Source organism: Myotis lucifugus, unplaced genomic scaffold (assembly GCF_000147115.1).
Source record: "Myotis lucifugus unplaced genomic scaffold, Myoluc2.0 scaffold_136, whole genome shotgun sequence".
Taxonomy (NCBI): Eukaryota; Metazoa; Chordata; class Mammalia; order Chiroptera; family Vespertilionidae; genus Myotis; species Myotis lucifugus.
The window spans coordinates 780,935-804,763 of NW_005871184.1; the positions used below are offsets into that span (position 1 = coordinate 780,935).

The 23,829-nt window shown below is 39.6% G+C and overlaps 1 protein-coding gene across 2 annotated transcripts in view; it reads right to left on the reverse strand.

Annotated features, from left to right (window-relative positions):
* Positions 1–23,829, reverse strand: part of MTHFD2L (methylenetetrahydrofolate dehydrogenase (NADP+ dependent) 2 like) — a 94,607-nt gene that overhangs the window by 6,758 nt on the left and 64,020 nt on the right. For both annotated transcript variants that reach the window (XM_023758642.1, XM_023758641.1), the window contains exon 7: positions 15,891–16,016. In XM_023758642.1, coding sequence (XP_023614410.1) covers positions 15,891–16,016 — 126 coding nt within the window. The remainder of the gene's footprint in view (positions 1–15,890; positions 16,017–23,829) is intronic.

Sequence of the window (23,829 nt, forward strand, 5' to 3'; positions counted from 1 at the left end):
GACTCATGAACAGTATTATAGAAACCCATGGTTAAATTCAATTTCACAGAGTCAACATAATTTCAAAGTCACTACAACTCTTAAGCAAATAGGACAATCATCAATTCCTATTATCTGCATGGAACTTGCTCTAAGGAATGAGACTTAGATGGAAATGACGTGGCCATGTTTAAAGCAGGTTCCTAAAAAAAAGAAGAAGAAGAAGAAGAAAAAGATTATTTTGAGGAAAGGCAACAATTATCTTGACAATTTGAATGACCTCTCTGTGAACTTTAGACCCTGCAAAGTAAATTCTATAGATTTCACATGGTCAAACTCAAATTTGAAGACTTGGAATAGAAAGAATAGTAAAGTCACAATGCCAATGGGATGTTCATGTAGAGATTGGAGATATGTGCAGTCATTTTTTATAATCTATGATAATAGTCTATTGGTTTCCAGTCTCTACCATATTAGACATATATCCTGCAGCCAGATTTAGTCTTTAAAACACAGATTAGATCATTTCAGTTTATATACATTGGATGAATCTTCACTGTCTCTAGAATAAAATATAAATTCTCTGTCATGGTAATTAAGATCTTTAATAGCCTGGCCCTGCATCCTGTTTTGCATTATTTCCTAACCCTTGCATATTTTCCTAACTCAATTACTCTCTGTTCCCACACATGCTACAAACCAGCCCAGATAGATTTATAGCAAAGGTTCCTTGAGAACAGCCATAGTCACTGTCCCTTAGAACTTACAGTCTAGTTGGGAGATGCATATTACAAATACAATGAATTAAATAACAGTTGATCTAGGCTATAAAATGTGCTACAAACGAAATGTTCACTGCATTGTAAATGTTAGAAGACCTAACTGAGCCTGAGTTTTGTATACACATGTGGGGTTTATCTATGTCAAGTTCAGAAATCTGATGACTCAAACTTTTCCCAGTGAAATGGAGACGTGAGGAGTAGACCGTGCTCCTGGTCAGGGAACAGTGTTAGCGATGAAGGTGGAAAGAAGCTTCTTGCAGGTGGAAGGTAGCATGAACTCTTGGAAACACCGCAAGAAGGCCAGTGTGATTGACACATAGGAGCGAAGGGGAAGAGTTGCAAGAGATGACAAGGAAAGGCCAGTTCATGTAGAGCCTAGCAGATAATGTTGAACATTTTGGATATTAAGAGCAATGGTTAAAGTATTTACATATTTATAAATACTCTAAGGCAGGATAAGATCAAATGGGAAACTAAACTCCTGTTCTGTGTTTGCATCTTTTCTAATGAAGTTAGATTATCATCTGGGGTAGAGGGAACGAGGAACACAACATAAAGTGAAATGTGCTAAGATTGAAATAAGTTCTGGCACTTGTATGAGCACTTCAAAGAGGAACAGAAATCAGATATGGGGGTCAGAGAAACATTTGTAAAGTGACAGAAAAGTGTCAAGATCTCATGGATGCCTGAGGGAGTAAGAAAGAAGCGAATGCAATGCAGACACAGTGAATAGTAAAAGTGAAGGAGGTTTGGACATAACAATGAATCTTATGCAATAGAAGAGCTGAAATAAGTTCATTATGACCATAGAATACAGTGAAAAGAGAGAGTAGAAAGAGATGGAGCTGAGATGAGGTCATGGCTGTATGACCCCGAGGTGAGGGCTCTGGAGTAACTACAGCTGTATTACTGTGTTCAAGGTAAATACATTTTTAAGAAAGTCTTTTGTGAATGAATTTGGTAATTTATATCCTATATAATAAAAGCCTAATATGCTAAGTGTCCAACCGTTAGTTCAACTGTTTGTTCGACTATTCGACCAGTCACTATGACGTGCACTAACCACCAGGGGGCCAATGCTCCGACTGGTAGGTTAGCTTGCTGCTGGGGTCCAACAGATCGGGACTGGGCAAGATGGGCCAGACATGACCTGGAGCCCTCCCGTGATCCCTTCTCGACCCTGATCGTACCCCAGTGGGGTCCCTCCACCTGACCTGCACCTTCTTGCAATTTAGAACCCCTCAGGGAGAGCTGGTTTCGGCCCAATCCCCGCAGGCCAGGACCCAACCAGTGCACAAACCTGTGCACCAGGCCTCTAGTATTTAATAATAGCAAGTTTTGCAAGATGAGAAATTGAATAGAAAAATGAATACTAAACAACTTTCAGAAGAAAATGAAAATAAAGGAGAATTCATGCTGCATTTTTGTCAAGTTTAGGTTCTTGTATGTTATTAAATTTTTATTCAAGAAATCATTTTTCAGCCTGGAATATATATCTAATCTTTGTGTTCCCTTTTATCCACTATGTGGACAGCTATTCTTTTTCATGTTATTGATTTCAGATTTCTAAAGGAAAAAATTAAGAAAGAATTAGCTTGACATTATTTTATTATTCTTACTTGATGACAGGCACTATTCAATATCAGGACAAGAACTATAGTTTAGGAGCAAAAGTTATTAATTTTAGGTGATGGCAAGGATGATGGAAGAAATTAGGTGTTCAGTGTTCACTGTGCCTCCAAAATCCAGGGGTGACACATGGTTACAAGGTTTACAAATATTACTCATAAAGAACACTCACTAACAGAAACATAAGGGACATTAAAACGCCCTTTCACAGTTTTGATAAGAAAAAGGAAGAAGTATGTGATCATGAACCTTTGGCCCTGACAACCCATGCTTCATGACAGGTGTCTCTGGCTTGTGTGTTCCATGTCATTATTTTCTCTGGAAACTTTATGTTCGCAAGTTCCCAGGGCCTGGGCTTAATAGTGCAAACTCTCACCAAAGTGCTTTCTTTGTTAAGAAACTCACTGATTCTCAGGCAGATAGTGCATTTCTGCATCAGCACAGTATGTACCCAGAGGTCCCAAATAATGGAATTTCCAGGTGTATCTAAACAGAATTAATTTTGCTAATACAATTTACAACTTGTATATTTTGGCAAAGTCAAAGAATATATTTGTGCTTCATACATCTATTTCTGGGTGGAGGAGGAGGAAGTGATGTCTCAAGTTTCTATAGGAACATTTCATTTCCCTTTGTATTCTGCCCAGCTCTCTGTCACTTTGAAGGAAGTTCTCTATGGCCCATGTCAGATTTCCAACAATGCTGCAACTCCCTTTGAAAACCAACTCCCTTCCCCAAAAGGAAAAGGGATGATTCCTTACCCATGGCAAGGCAGCAGAAGAAAAATTTATTGTTCCTCTCATGTAAATTTCCGCCTCCTAGTATATATGTGTAATTGTCTAAATTAAATGCTTGGAGAATTTTCCCATGCTTCTAAATGCAGGCCATTTAAGGCATGACCTCTTAAACATATCCAGTACAGTGAAGGGGAGACAAGCTTCAGGAGAATGAAGTGCATGAATAACAACCAGAAAAACCTGTCTGGCATAGGTCTACGGAAATAGTATGACTCAGGAGGTAATATGGAAACCACTCCACTTTCTCATGTGGTTGATATAAAAATGACACTTAAGAGCATGATAAGCCAGAGGGAGGAAAGAGCTCCTGGACAAGTGAATGTCTCACCACTGAACTCTTGCAAGGCACAAGAATCAGGTGCCCTAGAGGCAATTTACTATGCTTTCTCTTGCATTTATCTGATTGCCTGATTCCTGGGGTTTCTGTAGGATTTCCACATATATTAAGACATTCATTATCATGGCCCCCTGTGGTGCAGTAATGGGACTGGCAGGATTAATGCACTAATGGAGTACAAGAGTATGACATTTGGATCCACATTTATATACCAACTAGAGGCCCGGTGCACAGATTCGTGCATCAGTGGGGTCCCTCGGCCTGGCCTGTACCCTCTTGCAATCTGGGACCCCTCGGGGAATGTTGGAGAGCTGGTTTTGGCCTGATCCCCGCAGGCCAGGGCAAGGGACCCCACCGGTGCACAGGGACCGGGCCTCTAGTATGCATATACGATCTTTGGTTAATCTCTTCCCACCCTCTCCCCTCTCCTTCCCTCTGAGATTCATCAGTCTGTTCCATGTTTCCATGCCTGTGCGTTGAACATCTACCCCCTGAAGGTCAATGTGAGTCATTGCTACTGGTTGAATGGTCTAATGGTCATTTAGGCTTTTATATACATAGATTGTTTTGGCCTCATTAGGCTGGTGATCTGTGCTTACAAATAGTTCCTTCCCCTAGTTCCCATGCTATCTGTGTGTGTAGGGTGGCTAAGCATTTTTTTTTTTGCTTTAGTTACTTTTCTCTTTATAGTAAATCAAATAGATATATATCTAGTTACCTGCTTCACAGATGTGAATACATACAAATACTGCTCACACCACATAGAAGGCTTTCAGTGGAGCCAAATAACAAATCAGTAATTTCTTTTCATGAACTCTATGATCCACTAGTGGAACCTCCTCTCTGACCATGGATGCTGTTGGCTATCATTGCCAGTTTCTATTTTGGAAATCAGGAGTAGTGATCACTGCTATGATATTTCTAGTACTCTATCAAAATGACTGAAAATATCTTTCTTTCATTACTTTCTTAAAAAAAAAATCATCATTTAGTCCTATCATCCTCTCCAATCCATTTCCTTCAAGCCAATGAATATTCCTATTCTATGGTAGAAAATCTGTAAGCTACATAGTCTGTTTGGAGTATCCTCAAAATCCCCTGGCAGAGCCTTAAATCTCAATAGTTATCATAACCCAAGATACTACAACATAAATTTCCCTCTCATAGATCTTTGTATTTTAATATGAGGGCCCTGAGAAACAACTGCAAAAAAAATCTCATCGTAAAGTGTAAGAATAAAAGGACTTGCAGGGGCATCAGGCACTTCTCTTGTTCTTGTGGATGCCCTTTTTGTGCTTTAATTTTAACTCTTCACTGTAAGAGTATATCAATCAATGTTAAATATATTATACTGCTCTGGAAGGTGAAGCTTGGCTGGTTGTGTGTTGTCCCATGCACCAAAAGATTGCTGGTTTGATTCCAGCTCAAGGTACATACCCAGGTTGCAGGCTCAATCCCCAGTAGGGGGCATGCATGAGGCAGCCGGATGATGTCACACTCTCACATTGATGTTTCTCTCTCTTCCTCTCCCTCTCTTTCTAAAAATCAATAAACTATTCATAAAAAAAGTCCTAGATTTCATAATGAGCATCCTGTCCATAATGAGCAACAATGGAGATAGTTTGCTCACTGATGACAGGGATCTTGTAGTGACTATCAGTGGCTCTATCTGTTTTGTGAAATGACCTGTATGGGTACTATGACCACAGTGTTAGTAACAGCGTCTCTAACAGAGGCATTTGCAAATTTCCATCAACTTTTTCAAAATGATTGGACAAGATCACTTCTGGGTTTAAGTGTTAGGTCTTCCCTTATACCAAAGCTGGACTTTTGGGCTACCTTGTAATCATCTACCATAAATAGTTGATATTTTGAGTCAAACTGATCAACTGTATTATTATGAACTGAATGTTTGTGTCCCTCCAAAATTCATATGTTGCAATCCTAATCTCCAATGTGATGGTATTAGGAGGTGGGGCCTTGGGTGGTGATTAGGCCATGAGGGTGGAGCCCTCATGAAAGGGATTAATGCTTTTTTTTTTAAAGACCCTAGGGAGCTCTCTCACTCTTTGTGCCATGTGGGGATAGAATGAGAAGTTAGCTGTCTGTAACCCAGATGTGGATTCTCACCACCACCTGACTATGGTAGCACCCCGATCTTGGACTTCCAACATCCCCAACTATAAGAAATAAAAACTTGTTGTTTATGCTGCTCAGGCTATGGTAATTTACTATATCAGGCCAAACTGACTAAGACATATATCTATATATAAAAGCCTAAGCAACCGGCCGACCAGCTGACTGGCTGTCCAGCCAGTATTTATGATGCACAATGACCACAAGAGGGCAGATGCTCAATGCACAGGCATGAAAACATGGAACAGACTGATGAATCTCAGAGAGAAGCGGGGAGGGTGGGAAGAGATTAACCAAAAATCTTATATGCATACTAGAGGCCCGGTGCATGGATTCGTGCACCGGTGGGGTCCCTAAGCCTGGCCTGCGGGGATTGGTATGAAACTGTCTCTCTGACATCCTCCGAGGGGTCCCAGATTGCAAGAGGGTGCAGGCCAGGCCGAGAAACCCCACCAATGCACGAATCTGCACCGGGCCTCTAGTCATCAAATAAAATGATTAACACTGAAAACTGAGTTGGTAGGGAGTAAGTTTAATTTGTGGGTTGTTTTTTTGTTTTGTTTTTTGTTGTTGTTTTTGTGTGTGTGTGTGTGTGTTTTTTTTTTTACAATATCACAGATTAATAGTTCTGTAAAAGTGATATAGTTAAAAAATAGTCCTATGTTCTTAGATTTTGGTAATAGGCTCTTAGTTTTCCATCTTGTACAACACACACTTGGGAGTAAATAGTGCTGAAAATACTTCAAAATAAGCTTGTTTTAACATGTAATCTAGAGAATATAAGTTCTGTGAGGCAGGGACTATGCCTGGTACCTTAAAGGTGTGTTGGGTGAGAAATATGTGTTGAGTCAATCAACAATGACTCAATGTATGTATCATTATTAGATCTGGGTTGCTATAGATTAATACTTTGTTTGATGTCACCTTGAGTAGGAGTTTTGTTGCCATTAAGGCAACTTTAAAGAATTATCTCTGTAAGAGTAATACTTGACATTTATAAGTGCAGAGGATGGTCATACAAATGACCAATGATCTGACTAAGATGACTGAGAGCTGATGTGGGATGGAGATACAAAAGAAATGCAGGGCAAGAAGTTTGCCTTACAGAGGCATAACGTATAGTAGGGAAGAACTAAGTAAAAGTTCAAGGTAGTAAAGGGTTAAGAGCAAAATGAGTAAGTTAGATGAGATCTGCTTAGGAGTTAGGAGAAGATGGGGATAAGTATGAGTCTGGTTGATTCATATGACTTTTGGGTAAAGAACAGACTTGATGTAATTACACAGAAGAGAGCTGAGGCCAGAAAAGTAAAGAAGAGCAGGGTGGTAACTGAAATGTGAAGTTATATATTTCTAGATTAGTACTATAGTGGGGATGGAGAGAAAAGGTGAGTAGTGTGTACATACATAAACACACACAAACTATTTTCTGCCAGCCATATGCTTAGCAAGTCGCATACATCAGCTCATGTGAGGTGATTATTTCATTTAATCTTCACAACAACTTTTTAAGATAGGTATTATTACCTAAGTTTTCAGATGATAAAATCAAGTCTCAGAGAGGCGAAGTGATTTGCCTAATTGTTTTAAGCAACAGAGCTAAGCTTGAAACCTCAGTCAGCCTGACTCCATAATCTTTTATGAAAGATTGGACACAATATAAAAAAAGCATGGAGTGAAAGGTTACGCTTAGGCTTCAAATGTGGAGCACTATGCATATACAAGACATCTAGAAGCAACTGTAATAAGAGAAAATATAGATGAAAACTGCTTTAAGAGCACTCCAGGTGTTTTAGTTCCATTTCTAGTACTTTCTCAGAAACATAGTACTAGGCTTCCACATAGTTTTAGATCCTCTTCTGTCCTCATGTTTCTACTATTGGGTTTCAAATATGAGGAATAAATCTGACCAAATGGAGTCCCAAATTATAGGGTCCTTTTTGCTGTAGGAGAGGTTTCCTGTCCAGTGGAGATCCTTTGGAAGGATGCAAGGTAAGGCTCCAGCTATTCTGGCCACAATTGTTACAATGTCATACTTTACTCATTTAACATGCAATGCTGGGCCTACTATTGAGTATGAAAGACTTTCTGTAATTTTTTTCTTCCTTGCCTTTGATCTGCTGTTCCCTCTACCTGAAAAGAGTCCCTTTTCCCTCTGCCAACTCTTTACGTAATTACACATACTTAGGTGAAATTCATTGATCCTTTCAGACTCATCTCAAAAGGATTCTAGAATTGCCACCTTCCCTCTTGTGTATTTGAAAATTCTTAAGAGTCATACTTGATTCTTCTCTTTCTTTTATACCTAATCATTTACCCAATCATTCTAACTCTCCTTTTAAATTATAATACCATCTAACCACGTCTTAACACAGTCATCCATTACCAAGCTCAATTTGGATAATTTCTTATTTGGATAATTACAATAGCCTCCTAATAGGTACCCTATCTATACCCTTACTTCTCTACCATCTATTTGCTATTCAGTAGCCAGTGATCCTGCTAAAACACAAGTCCACTGTTATTTTTCCCCCCCAAAATCCTCTAGTGGCTTTCCATTGCACTTAGAAAATCCAAATTCTTTTCCATGGTCCACAGGCCCCACATGATATGGCACCCTTGCTGCTACCTCTTGAGCTCCACCAGGCATGCTGCTCCTCGAGGTCTTCACACTTGTTGTTCCAGATGCCTGGCATGTTCCTCTCCCACATATCCACACGTCTCTCTCCCTCATTTTGTTCAGGTCAGAGGTGAGCCTTCCCTGACTACCCTTTCTAAACAGCCTCACTCCACAATTTTCTAACCCCCCTCATTTTGTTTAATTTTTGTAACACTAAACATTGCCTAAGATATTATATTAATATGTATGTATTTATTTATTATTTGTCTCCTCCAATTAGAAGGTAAGCTACCCGTGGGTAAGGATTTGCCTATTTAGGTCACTATTGTGTCCCAAGTGCCTATAACAATGTCTGACACATAGCATCTTCCCACCCCTGCCAGTATCCCAGTCACAAGCCCTGCTCTGGCCTCTAGGGATTCCTGAGAGGGCCATGGGCAACGTCTCCTCTTCCCACTGTCTTCCTCAACTCTATTTGCAAAAGAGTGTTGTGAGAGGTAAGAGAAGCCCCTGGGCCTCTACTGGGCTGGGAATTATGGTTCAGGACGAATTTGCTAATAGGAGTGGGCTCAGCTATGTGTCCCCTCCAAGGCTTGGGGTGTCTCATTTCTGGTACAGTTTCAGAAAAGAGCGAGTTGTAGGACGGAGAGTAGACAGACAGACTAGCTCAGGGTCTGTGCCTTCTCTTTTCCCCTCATTTTCCAGGGAAGCTGGGCTAAGGACCCTCTTTTCCTCCCTCTCTAGGACCACCCCTTTGTATCTACACATCCCTCTCCAAGTTCAAGCAGACTCCATCATGAAAACTGATCTTCCCAGTTGTTCAGTTGAGCTGGTCCTGGTCCTGCATCCTTCTATCCCCTGAGGCCTAAAGGGTGAGGTGAGCCAGCTCCAGGAGGGCACTGTCCATGAAAGGGTGCCCTGCAGTAGTGGCACACAGAGCCTCACAGGATGACCCAAAGGGCACATAGGGCATTGAAAAGCAAAGAACCAGGAGAGACAGACTCTGTCCCTATCCCTGCCCCCACTTTCCCAGCATGAAGCTAAAATCCTGTGCAGTGTGGGTTTTTAAAATTAAGATAGAACATTGTGTAAGTTTAAGGTGTATAACCCATTGATTTGATACATTTACATATTGCAATTATATCATGTCACATAATTATCATTTCTTTTTTGTGATGAGAACAATTGAGATCTAGTTTTTCAGCAAATTTGAAGTTTATAATATAGTATTGTTGACTACAATCATTATGCTGTGTTTTATATCTCCAAAACTTATCTTCTAGTTGCAGGTTCATACCATTTAACATCTCCCAAATCCACCTACCTCCAGGCCCTAGTAACCACCACTCTATTCTGTTTCTATGATTTCAGCTTTTTTAGATTTCACATATAAGTAAGACCATGCAGTATTAATCTTTCTCTGGCGTCTCTCACTAAGCATAATGCCCTCAGGGTCCATCCATGTTGTCACAAATGGCAGGATTTCCTTCTTTCTCATTGCTGAATAATATTCCATTTTATCTATCTCTATCTCCCCATCTATCTATTATCTATCTTGTATCTTCTTTATTTCACTCATCCATCAAAGGACACTTAGAGTGTTTCCATATCTTGGCTATTGTGAACAAGGCTGAAATAAACATGGTAGTGCAGATATTTTTCCTATGTCCTATTTTCATTTCCTTTGGATATAGGATATACAACTACCATTTAATCAAGAAATACGAAAGCTGGATCATAAACTCAACATATAGAAATATGTTGTGTTTCTGTACAATAACAATGAAATATATGAAAATGAAATAAAGAAAACTACCCCATTTACAATGGTATGAAATACAATAAAATACTTAGAAATAAATTTAACCAAGAAAATGAAAGATCTACAAAGTGAAAACTACATGACTTTAATGAAAGAAATCAAAGACACAAATAATGGAAAGATAGCTCATGCTCATGGATTGGTAGAAGTGGTACTGTTAAAATGTCAATACTGCCCAAAGCCATCTATAGATTTAATGCAATCCCTATAAAAAATTCCAATGGTATTTTCCACAGAAATTGAAAAAAACAATCCTAAAGTTTGAATGGAACCATAAAAGACCCAAAGTAGCCAAAGCAATCCTGAAAACAAAGGACAACGCTGGATACATCACACTTCCTGATTTCAAACTACAAAGCTACAGGAATTAAAACAGTATAGTACTGGCATAAAAATAGACACATGGACCAATGGAGCAGAATAGAAAGCCCAGAAATAAACCCCTACATAAAGGGTCAATTAATATTTGACAAGAGAGCCAAGAATATGCAATAGGAAAAGGACAGCCGCTTCAATAAATGGTGCTGGGAAAAGTGGATAACCCCATGCAGAAAAATGAAACTGGACTCTATCTCACACCACTCACAGAAATTAACTCAAAATAGATTAAATATTTAAACATAAGATACCATAAAACTCCTAGAAGAAAACATAGGAAAAAAGCTCATTGACATTGGTCTTGGCAATGATTTCTTGAATATGTCACCAAAAGCATAAGTAACAAAAGCAAAAAACAAGTGGGATTACATTAAACTAAAGAGTTCCTGCACAACAAAAATAAACAACAAAATTAAAAGGCAACTGATAGAATAGGAGAATATGGTTTGTAAACCATATATGGATAAGGGGCTAATATCCAAAATATATAAAAATCTCACACAAGTCAATAACAAAATACCAAACAATCCAATTAAAAAATGGGCCAAAAAGCCAAATAGAATTTTCCAAAGAAGGCATCCAAATGGCCAACAGGAACATAAAAAGATGCTCAACATCATCAATCATCAGGAAAATGCAAATCAAAACCACAATGTGATATTACCTCACACCTGTTAGAATGCCCACTATCAAAAGGACAAAGGATAAATGTTGGCCAGGATGTAAAGAAAAGGGAACACTCTCTCTCTCTCTCTCTCTCTCTCTCTCTCTCTCTCTATATATATATATATATATATATATATATATATATATATATATTGATTTCAGAGAGGAAGGGAGAGGGAGAGAGAGCTAGAAACATCAATGATGAGAGGGAATCATTGATCGGCTGCCTCCCGCACGCCCTCCACTGGTGATCGAGCCCACAACCCGGGCATGTGCCCCTGACCAGAATCGAACCCAGGACCCTTCAGACTGCAGGCTGGTGCTCTATCCACTGAGCAAAACCAGCTAGGGCAAGAAAAGGGAACTCTTGTGCACTGTCTGAGGTATTGCAAATTGGTATAGCCACTATGAAAAACAGTATGGAGGTCCCACAAAAAATTAAAAATACAACTACCATTTAATCCAGCAATCCCACTCTGGGTATATCCATGGGCTGTATACTAACAGCAGGTAACCTGCCCCACCCAGGGAGGCATACGCACAAGAACCTTAGTATTGAATCAGGGGATATGCAAAGTCTTGGGAGCCCTGTGCAACCCTGGGCTCTGGAATGGAAACCAAGGCTTTTTTTGTAGATTTGTCTCCGGTTCCTGAAAATATGACTCAGGCCTCCTTGCCTTGGGCTGCCTTAGTGTACCACTGCCCCAACTACTGGGACTTTGTGGACTATGGCAGTGGCAATAGCCCAATCTCCCAAGGCCAGGGGTCCTGGATTCAAAGCAGACTCCCACTCTGTGGCCCACCTATCAACTAGTATGGCCCAATTTAGCTGTGGTTGGCCTGCCCTCTGTCACTACCCCATCTGTCTGGCATCCCAGCCTCACCCCTAACCTGTCCTGGGACATTCTATACATGTCCATAAGTTTGCCTTCAGTAAATCCCTCTAGCTGTATATTTAGAGTCTTTCAAATGGCAAATGCAGACATTGTCAATATCTCCTGATCAGCTATTTCAAATTTCCCCTTCAGTATCATCATTGTTCATTTATTTCCTGGTAATTCCCTCTTTCCATGATCTATGTTTGTAAAATGTCATGAGGTCTATCACTGGGGGACAAGGAGTCAACAGAACTGTGCACTTTATTATATGAACTGAACGTGCCAGAGCCAATCACCAACACACTTAGAAACTTGTGACATGATTGGTCACAACCCACATTTGATATTTACATAATACTTTTTGGACTGAGGACCTAGCAGTGAAGTTTGCACTTTATGCAATTATAGTTAACACTAGAGGCCCGGTGCATGAAATTTTTGCACTTGGGGGGGTGTCCCTCAGCCCAGCCTGCACCCTCTCCAATCTGGGACCCCTCGGGGGATGTCCGGTTGCCAGTTAGGCCCAAACTGTCAGTTGGACATCCCTCTAACAATCCAGGACTACTGGCTCCCAACTGCTCGCCTGCCTGTCTGCCTGATTGCCCCTAACTTCTTCTGCCTGCCAGCCTGATCACCCCCTAACCACTCCCCTGCCAGCCTGATTGACACCTAACTGCTCCCCTGATGGCTTGATTGCCCCCAACTGCCCTCCCCCCATGGCCCGGTCTCCTCCAACTGCCCTCCCCTGCAGGCCTGGTCCTCCCCAACTGCCCTCCCCTGCAGGCCTGGTTGCCCCTAACTTCCCTCTCCTGCTGGCCTGATCGCCTACAACTGCCCTCTCCTGCCGGCCATCTTGTGGCTGTGGGCACCGCCATCTTTGAGGGAAGGGCAGTCAATTAGCATATTCCCTCATTATTGGCTGTGGGCGCCACCATCTTTGTGATGGTGTGAGGGTCAATTAGCATATTTCATCTTTATTAGATAGGATACCACTAAAATTCAAACTTCTTTGTTGGGAGACTAGTGTTATTTAGCTAAATCATGGTAACTGAAATCTCTGCACACCAGAACCAAGCAAAGTGAGGATTGCTATACACCAAAGCACTGTCCAAGCACATTTGAAACTTGATATATACATATCCTGGGGGTTAAATTAAAAAGTGACTTTATGCATTAACCATGTAAAGTACAAAATAGTGGAGATGTAGCAGGGGTGGGGAATGTCCGGCCCATGGGCCATATAAGGCCCGTGAAATCATTTGGCCTGGCCCTGCCAAGCCATTAGGGGTGAGTTAATTTAATGTTTAACCAAATACCAGTATAGCAGGCTAATTTTTAAGTTGATAATTTTATATGGCCCTCGAATGATGTTAGAAATATCCCAATGGTCCCTGACAGAAAAAAGTTTCCCCTCTCCTGCAATAGAGGGTAGAAATTGCAAGAGTCTGGCTGTGAACAAATGGTGCTACATGACTATGTCATCTCAGGCATGATGCTCAGGGTCTGTGTGCCTCTATAAACTAGGGGTAGTGACAACACCTACCTTATGGGGTTCATAAAAAATTAATAATTAATGTAAGAGGATGAGAACAGTACCTAGCACATTGAAAGAATCTCAAACACTAGCTACTGTTATTACTAAATGAAGAACAATACAAATGCCCCCATCTTCTCAGGTCATTTGTAGAAAAGCTTCTCATATTTTCTTTTCCCTCAATATAATTTTCTTCTAGATTTTCCTGTCACCTCTTCAAGAATATTGGCAAATCTGTGACTGAGGTGGTAGGGAGTTGTTGGAGCAGTAGTGGAGAGATGGAAAATTGTTTCTCTCAATGTCACCTTTAGTCCTGAACACTATACAATGCCATTACCCTAAAAAGGGTTATTCTATTCTATTCTGGGCTCAGAAGGAGGAGAAAAATAAAAAAAGGAAGAAGAGAATGAAGCAGAGGAAAATTGAGAACAGGAAACCTACATAGATGAAGAAAGATGTGCTCTAGAGAAAATAATAGCTACACCAAAACACAAACCTGACATTACAGTAAAAAAGAAAAAAGGGTATTTTTATGTTTCCTTTTGTCAAGAACTATAGTTAATACAAGCTTTATAAAATATCACTCTTTTGAGAGAGTGATTCAAACTGAGGCCAATACATCTAATAATGAAGATTACAAATAGGCATCTGAATTTTCTTAGAAATAAAATAGATAAAATGATTCCTGGTTTTATAAATTATTAAATTTGCAATTATTTACATACTTTTAATATTCCTCTAATAGGTCATTGATGAGATTATTCTTTAAAAAATTATTCCCATCAAAGTAATCTACTTGACGTCAGTTGTCCTGTTTCCTTTATTAGTAAGCCAAAGATTTCAGCAAGGACAATTTCCTTCAGCACTTGATTTTATCTACATCCGTTTTGTTGATCTTGGCTATAGTTCTAGTGAAACTTTCACCAATACTCTCAAGGCAGCCACACTTTCCCTGTGGCAATTAGCAGCCAAATGCTACCTTATAAGTTTTGTGTCACAACCCAAGTTAAAAGTTCCTCCTTCTCAGCCAAGGGATCAGCCCTCACCTCAGGTTAAGTCCTGAAGAACGACATGTCAAAACCTACCACTTGCCTGCTCTTCTGGGTGGCTGAGTCATGGCCTACATGGCAAGGTCTTCTTTACTAAGTACAGGTCTTCCTTAGGCCTCTAGCTCCATGAACTAGCAATGTAGCAAGAGTGAGATTTTTAGGATCAGAAAAATCTGACCTTACAAACGTTTATGGGGTTTTACACAATCATTTGGTAGCACTCAGTTGAATGTACAATATATACCAAGCATTAGGACTAGAAGGAGCCATTCTATCATTTAACTGATAATAACAACGATGCCCAGAGAGGTTGCAAAGTTAGTGGGTTAGAATACTAGGTCTAAAAGCACCTCTTCAGAGTACCAGACAAATGCTCTTTCCTGTCCATTTCATGGCTTGTTTCTCATTGTGATTTTTTTTTTGTTATATACTTTGATACACAACCGCAATTTAATTTAATAGATTCTACCAAGTGGAGTAGTTTGCCAGCTGAAGTGCACTAAGCATATGCACTCACCCCCAAATGCTCACTTTAAAATATTTTCAGAATATCCTCATGAGCAAAAAAATATTCTTAGCTAATCATAAGAATGCATGGAAATGATGTGAGACCAACACATTATCATATAAGAGAAGGGTCTTATAAGATATAGTGAACTGCTGGGTAAGTTTATCCCACAAGCACAGTCAAGGTTATGAACTGAAAACATCCCAGCTTTTCTTGCCTCAAGCTGGTTATCATGTGCTGTCTATGCCATCTGGTGCATCATAAGTGTGTGGTGATTTTTACAATCAACACAGAGTAACTGTAATGTTATCAAGAAGCAGAATGACAGTGCAAGAAAAATAGGAAATAGGGTCAAGACTTGAAATATATTCTCATTCTTTCAAGTTGAGACATTCAAATAAATTATTGCTATCTGACATTAGTGACTGAGCATGAAAAGTGAAATAAAGAAATGAGGTCATTTCCTAAAGAGATCAACAGGTACACATAACACACACATACACAGACAGACACACATGTTCCCTTGGAGAGCCAGCTTACTGGACTGGGAGCTCCATCCATGCAGGGAGCCTATGACAGCCTAGGAGGGCAACAGTGTGCGGTTTGATAAGCTCCAACTGCACTTCGCTCTTATTCACCATGCTGCCCTCAGAGGAAAGAGTCACACTGATTAATAATATTGCCGCCATCAAATAGAAACTTTCTCTTTCTACTATCAAAACATGAAGAATACAATCTTTCTTTACCTTTACTTATCAAGAATGATATAATTTATTACCTTCAAAGTCCACATCTCCAACTAATTTTATCTTTTCTGTCACTGGGTCGTGGACATAGTTGATACCCACATCAATTACAGCAGCACCTTCTTTAATCATATCAGATGTGATCAACTTTGGAATACCTAGAAGCAAAACAGAGTTATAAAACACTCTAGAAAAGTCTTAAAATTGGTGATGAGTATAAAAAAGGTTTACACATCTAATATTTTTGTTGTCATGGCTTTAAAAAATACACAAAAACTGTTTCTAAAACAACAGCAACAAAAACTGTTCCTAACTGTATTGATCATTTCTGATTAAGCAGAAAAAATGTGGGCTTCTGTGGATAACACCCTGCCAGGGTTTACCCTTTCACCTTTAAGATTGCCTACCAGACTTCTCCAAATGGGTGCCTGTTTGAGCAGCATTCTTTAGTATTTCATGTACTATAAATGGCATGGGGAGAATATGAAGATGAATGAGGCTCCTTCTGAGGTTTAGTGGAGTGAAAACAACTTGGAAATTGGAGGTAGACAAAGGGAAGAAAGGGAGGGAGGGATGAAAAGTATAAAAAATAATGATGATAATAATTCATATTCCTCAAGGTTATGGTCAACTGTAAAGTGCCATAAACATACTCCAAATGTGAAATGCTATCTTGAGCTTTCTTTTTATTTGTTCTTGGTTTCCCTGATTAATTAGAGTATATGTCTCCATTCCAGTTTGAAAGATAGTTTTACAGAGATCTTATGTCACCATCTATTTTCTGTTTTTTCACATTTTATCTCAAGTACTATACCAGCAAATGGCTAATGTTCTAGATTTGGTTAGTAATCAACAAACCATTTCCAAACTTAGTGTCTTAAAACAGCAATTTATTATGTTTCATGGTTCTGGGGGTTGTCTGAGCTCAGCTGCATGGATCTTCCTGGGGGTCTTTCATATAATTGGAGTCATAGTGGCTGAGGCTGGGGTCACCTGGAGATGTGACTGGCCCATTTCCAAAAAGGCTCACTCACATGTCTGCATTGATGCTCACAGTTGGCTGAGCTCAGCTGGGGCTGTCAGCTGGGGCCTACAGGTATGAATACTCCATATGGCTTAGGCTTCTCACAGCCTGGCAGGTGGCTTCCTGGAATGAGTTTTCCAAGAATCAGGAATTAGAAGCTGCCAGTCACTTAAGGCTGAAACCTGGAAACTGGCACAGTGTCACTTCTGCTATATTCTACCCTACAGAATCCACTTACATTTAAGAGGAGGGGTAGAGACTCCACTTCTCAGTGGGAGGAGAATCAGAGAATTTGTGGCCAACTTTACCACAATCCTTCTGGTAGACATTGTGTCTAGTAGGTGATTTACTCACCTTTACATTCTACATCCTTTGCAGGAAAAGAGTTACCTGTTGTGTTTTCAGAGGCTTTATTCTAGCATCTGAATGTATTCATTTAAGTATTCCAGATGGCTTAAATGTAACCTCATGACATATGATTTTCAGCGTTAGTAAGAATTTAAAGGCTATAAAGAAATAATCAGTGTCAAAATAGATATAGTTATCTCATAGGTCCCTCGGTCACATAGTGATATAACCAATGAAGCATCAATGGAGATATTTTCCTCCTGCTTTCCCATTCTGTCCCACAGACCTCTTCCTTTTTATTGGTTCTAGAATAGAAATTTAATATTGCTCCAAGATAACAATAAAGTTCTGTTTCTTTTTGGCATTCAATAGAAAAAGAAAACATGCATTCATGTGACTACAGGAAATATTTTTAAGGTGAAAATGTTTATGAAATACTTATTAAAATCTAACTACTATGCTTTTGAAATACTTATTAAAATCTGCTACTATGCTTTTGAAACACTTATTAAATTCTAGCTACTATATTCTCCTTCCCAATTGTAACTCTTCATAACAATTTTCAGAAAATATCAGATTGGCAATGGACAAATGCATAATTTTCAAAGTAGAGGGAAATATGAGCTTTATTTTAATTCCCAGGAAAATTACAAAATACAAAAAAATTAAATGTATGTTTATTTTTTTCTGATATGATGTTGTATAAGTTTATTGTAGAAGATCTGGAAAATATCTAAAAATGTTAAGATAAAAATAAAAATCAATATAATCTTGCCATCCAAAGATAATAAGTATATTTTTATTGCATTTCTTTCTATGATTTCAAAATATTTCTATATTGGGTATAAAATATGATGTCTGTAATTTTGTTTATACTGTGCTTCACTATGTATCTTAACACTTTGTCATTAAAATTAAATTGTGAGCATTTTCCCATTTCATCAATTATTTAAAATTTAAAAACCACATGGAATAACTTATAATGTGGATTAACATATTAAATTATTCAGCCCTGCATTTGTTCCAGTATTTTGTTGTTATAAATAATGCAGTGATAATCATTCCTATGTTCAGGAAACTACAGATGATTTCTTAATTGAAGTGTCAAATTTGAACCCTTATAAACAGCATGGAAAAATATGGATTGGATGAAAACTCTTATTGGTACAGTCACAGCTGTTTAAGTAACATATTCTAAACTGTTGATCAATGCATCTGTAAGGTCCATTAGGTATTCCATGGAAAATATTTGTCAGTGACATTTTCAAATTTTTTATAAAGAACTTTGAAGAACACATTGGCATGGTGATAGTTATTTTCTCCTTGTCCACTTCCAGGTCCATTTTCTACCCTTCTCTGATCTACTCTATGCAGAGCTGAGGCTGATCCCTACAGAGGTCTTGTGTGCTTCCTACCACTCTTGGGACCCTGTCACTGCCATGAGAACAGGCTCCAGCTGGTCACCTGGAGGATACAAATCCTGTGGAGGAGAGCCGAGTTGTCTCAGCAGAGACCGTCCTAGACCAGTCAGCCCCCAGCCAATGCTTGAGCGCCCAGTCAAGATCAGAGGAACAAGCCAAAGTCACCACAACTGACCTGCTGAACCAGAGACTCATGAGAATTTCCTTTTAAATGTTATTGTTTAAAGTGACTGAGTTGGTGGGGGGGTTTTTGTTGTTGTTTTGTTTTACAGAACAATAACTACATACCTTACATTCACGAATACAAAATTGGATAGAATATTTGTAGGTAGCCACTTTGCAATAATGGACTATAAGTAGCATGAATTTGAAAATAAATATATAATTCTGAGGTGTTGTACTTGATTAAAACTCATTAAAAACTATTAGGCTATGATGCTAAGACGAATAGTGTCCAGATACAAGGAAGTAATGTTTTCCATTATATTTTTAGCAGACTCTCTCTCTCTGGAAGCACTGGCTGTAATCTAGAGAAGAATAATTAGAAAGGATCTAGAACTTATGTTATAAGAACAAATGCTGTCAAATGAGTTAGCTCAACTGTTTATCTGCAACAATATAAAAAAGCTTGTGCCACAATGTAAAGCAACTATATCATTAACCACACTGTTTAGCACTATTTAATTCAGCTAGCTTTATTTTTCCATAGCAAGACTTTTTCAATGAAGGCAAGAGGATGTTGATTTATATTCTGGCACAGCTCCCCGAGGACCTATAACATATAGTTCTCAAAGGGTGAGAAATAATCATGGGCCAGTCCTAGTCCACACATTGACTACCTCTGAAACAGAGGAACGGTTCAATAAACTCAGGCTGACTACCTCAGGAAAAAAATACAACCAAGTTCAAAACTCAATAATTGTGGCAGTGTCTTCAATATGTTAAACTGAACAGAAAATATATTTATTCCGTATGTTTTCAGAGGGAAGAATAAATAAAGGAGGGAACAAAGGAAGGTAATAGATTTTAGATCAACATAGAGTTCAGCATGTCTTAAGAATAATAAAATATGCTACAAAGAGAAACTTTATATTGTGTTTATCCTTCATTACAAATATTTACAATAGGGTAAAAATGGGATAGAGTTGGGAAGGTAAGTGATTCCTTCCAACTCTATGATTTAGACATTCTCTTTTGTCTAGTCATACTGGAAAAAAAAATTTCTTCTCACAATTAATTCATTTCTGAATGCTTGTAGACTTCTGACCAAATAAAAGGTCCAACTAAGAAAAGAAAGATATTAAAAATTCACTTAATGATTGAAATGATGAAAGACATAAAAATCTCTATTTTTATGTTAAATATTCTAAGTCATCCACTTACATTATTGTCTTGTAGAAGCAAATGATTGATGTAGTTAGTTCCCAAAGTATATAAGTGCAATATATTTAAATCTTTATCACTTGATAATAGTGAAAGGGCATTAAAAGCTATTTAAATGTTTGGTAAAGAAAAGATAATACATATCATTAGGATGTGGAGTCAGATTTTTCTTTCTTTTTATAAAGTTGAAAATTATTTCAAGAATATATTTCCTATGAGCTTTATGCTTTTTTATGTATGATAATTCCATTGAAGCCTCTCCTTAATTCTTATATAATTTGAAGGCTCAAGTATTATATGTGAGAACCGAAACCATCCACACCCATTAGCTTACTGTGTACATTAACATGACTTTACTATTCCACTGTCTTCACCAACATGACTTTATTACTAGTATTCCAGGAAACTCTCACTCAGAAGATAAAAGTTGCAAGTAATTTTATATCAGGAACTTAGAGAAAAATTCATTTTAATTAACATCAAACTGTCTGACTTTTCAGTAGATAGCATCAAATGACTATTCTCCAAGATTGTTAGAAAACCTTGCTTCAAAACCCTCTCCTTGTTTTGACTACCAATCCTAAACTTTTACAGTATATTATAATCCTTACCCAATCTTAATCAAGCCTCTTCATTAAAATATTTGCCTTAATGCAAACTTTAACATTTCCTAAATATGCCAACTTTGCTTCTATAACCTAAGATGCTACTAAAGCAATCTGGAACCCTGAAGAGAAAAATATATCCCTGATTTGTGGACTTTGATGATTTTTTTGGTAGAAATATTCCTATATTGGCTAACTTCAAGTTACCAAGGTGACATCACTGAACAGGGAATTGGAAAGAAATGCTCAGGATCCAGCTTCTCAGCTGATCAGAGCTAGCTCAGCACACCGCGGCTCCTAAGGCGCTCCCTCATACTTCAGTAACCATAAACTCAGATCTGTCTTATCAATGGATTGTTTGGGTGATATTTGGGAAGAGCCAGCATTCAACAATATTGGGGATCCACAAAGATCTAATTAAGAACTTCTCTTGTCCATGATCCAAGACCTCAACTTGGAAACCATGGATGCCCTCTGTGGCCCCTTGACCCTCTTGCTGGGACAGGGAGCTGTTGGTCTCTCTGATTGGGAAGATGAGTCTTGCACTGAATCTGAACTGACCTATTTTCATTACAGCTCCCCAAATGCTGAATTTATTTTGTCTCTCTGAATAAGAAGTCCCTTTTAGGAATCCTTTAATTACACAGTTAAAAAATGTTTATCCTTGTAGAGATGGGTGTTATTACTAACAACACAATGTGGTTTTGTCGCTCTAATTTTTTATCCCATATCTATTAGGGACATTTTCACAGGAAGGGGATGGAGGTAAACTGAATGAATCTACTCTTCAAAATGACCCCAAGGACCAAAGAATTCAGTGTCTTTTGAACTTTGGAAAATCCTATAGAAAAATTTTGCCTCAGGTCCCTTAGCAAGATTTTATGAGAACTTTCTTCAGTCTTGTCTTGCTTTTATTTTCTGTGAAATATCTCCAGTCCTTTCTATCTGCTGGGAACTGCAAATCAGTAGTCAGTTGGCAGCTGGAGATGGGCTAGAAATTAAGTGGTTGTGTGTGTGCGGGGGAGGGAGGGCGGGGGAGGGCTGAGGCACAAGGAACACAAGCAGCACTTTCAATTGACCAGTCCTAGACTCCCCTTACCTCAGTCTAAACTTAAGACCGTGCCCCTCTGAGGTAGATTACTGCTTCTTACATGTATTTTTAGACCATATCCCAAATTCTTATACTTACCTTCTAAATGGCATCATTTTACCAAGGATAATTTAGAACTATAGTAGCCATTCTGATGAACTTTTGATGTACACAAAAGTGTTCATTTGAGAGGTCTTTTAGAACATCTTATCTAATAAAAGAGAAACATGCAAATTGACTGTACCTCCACTATGCCCACAAGCCACGCCCACCAGCCAATCAGGAGCAAGTATGCAAATAAACCCAACCAAGATGCCAGTGGCCATGGAGCTGGAGCGAACAGGAGGCTTGGGTTGCCCCCAGTGATGGAGGAAGCCAAGCTTCCTGCCTACCCTGGCCGGACCTAGGCTCCGCTCAAGGCTACAAAGTTTCAATTATAGAAGTATCAATTATAGAAGATAAATAAATCCGAGATACCTGCTTCCAGCTGCTCTGGCCTCCACTCAAGGAGGGTCTGGGAGCCTGGGTTGCCCGGGGCCGTGGCCAGCCTGCAAACAGCCAGCAGTTCCTCACCCAGGCTGGCCAAGCACCCCAGTGGGGACCCCCTCCTGAAGGGAGTGTGGCCAGCCTGAAAACAGCCCTCAGCCCCTCACCAAGGCTGGCCACACCCTCATGGGGTGAGGGTCCCCGCTGGGGGGCTTGGCCAGCCTGCAAACAGCCATCAGCCCCTAACCCAGGCTGGCCAGGCTCCACAGTGGGGACCCCCATCCTGAAGGGGGTGTGGCTAGCTTGAAAACAGCCCTCATCCCCTCACCCAGGCTGGTCATGCCCCCCCCAGTGGGGAGCCTCACCCCATGGGGGCATGGCTGGCCTGCTAACCACCAGAGGCCCCTCGCCCAGGCCACCCCATGCTCCAAGGGAATCCCCACCCTGATCCGGGACACCCTTCAGGTCAAACCAGCTGGCCCCCACCCATGCACCAGGCCTCTATCTATACTAATAAAAGGGTAATATGCTAATTAGACTGGGAGACCTTCCAGAAGACCTTCCAGAAGTTCTTTTGGACAAAGCCATGGTGGCGGGGCCAAGGTAGAGGCGGTTAGAGGCCAAGAGGGGAGAGTGTTAGAGGCCAAGTTGTGGGTGATCAGGCTGGTGGGGGGCAGGGCCGTTGGGGGTAAAAAGGCCAGCAGGGGGGCCAGTTGGGGGCAAGCAGGCCGGAAGGAAGAGTGGTTAGGGGCAATCAGGCAGGCAGGCAGGCAGGTGAGCAGTTAGGAGCCAGCAGTCCCGGATTGTGAGAGGGATGTCTGACTGCTGGTTTAGGCCCAATCCCTGTAAACCAGCAGTAGGACATTCTTTGAGGTGTCCCAGATTGGAGAGGGTACAGGCTGGGCTGAGGAACACCCCCCTCCCCCATGCACAAATTTCGTGCACCAGGCCACTAGTAAAGGAATAAAATTCCAAACATTCAATGGTCTGCATTATTAAATGATTTTGAGGGCATATCCAAAGGTATTCAGATTCCAAAATTATTCCTTTAAAGATGTCTTGGCCAAGGCAAAAGAGAGAGAGAGAGAGAGAGAGAGAGAGAGAGAGAGAGAGAGAGAGAGAGAGAGAAACTAAAAATGTTCTCTCATCTAGCTCCTTTCAAATCCCAGCACAGATCTAATAGTCTTTATCTTATTATTCCTCTTCCCCCCCAGCTATGTTTCTCCATTTCCTTCTGACTTGTTCCTTTTCCCTCCTGGCTGGCCCAAAACCTCCAAGCACAATTACCTCAGAAAGTTAAATTCCCCCTGGAGTAGAGAAAACCTCTTAGGTTTTAAGATTTAGTCTTTGTTCTAAGCCAAAAGCCACATTGAACATTTGCAAAGGTTAGAAAAATAAATTTTGCAGAGGAATTAGAGATATTCAGTAATATATAAAATTTAGTTGTTACACACTTATAATATCAACATTAAAAAATTCTAGCTTATAAATATAATTATACACTAAAGTCCAACATAAGTTTATGGAATTACGGTGTTTTTTTCTTCAAGACAATCCATTTATGATTTTATTTCTGGCAGTAGAAAAAGCCCATTTTGAATGCATATTTTCAAA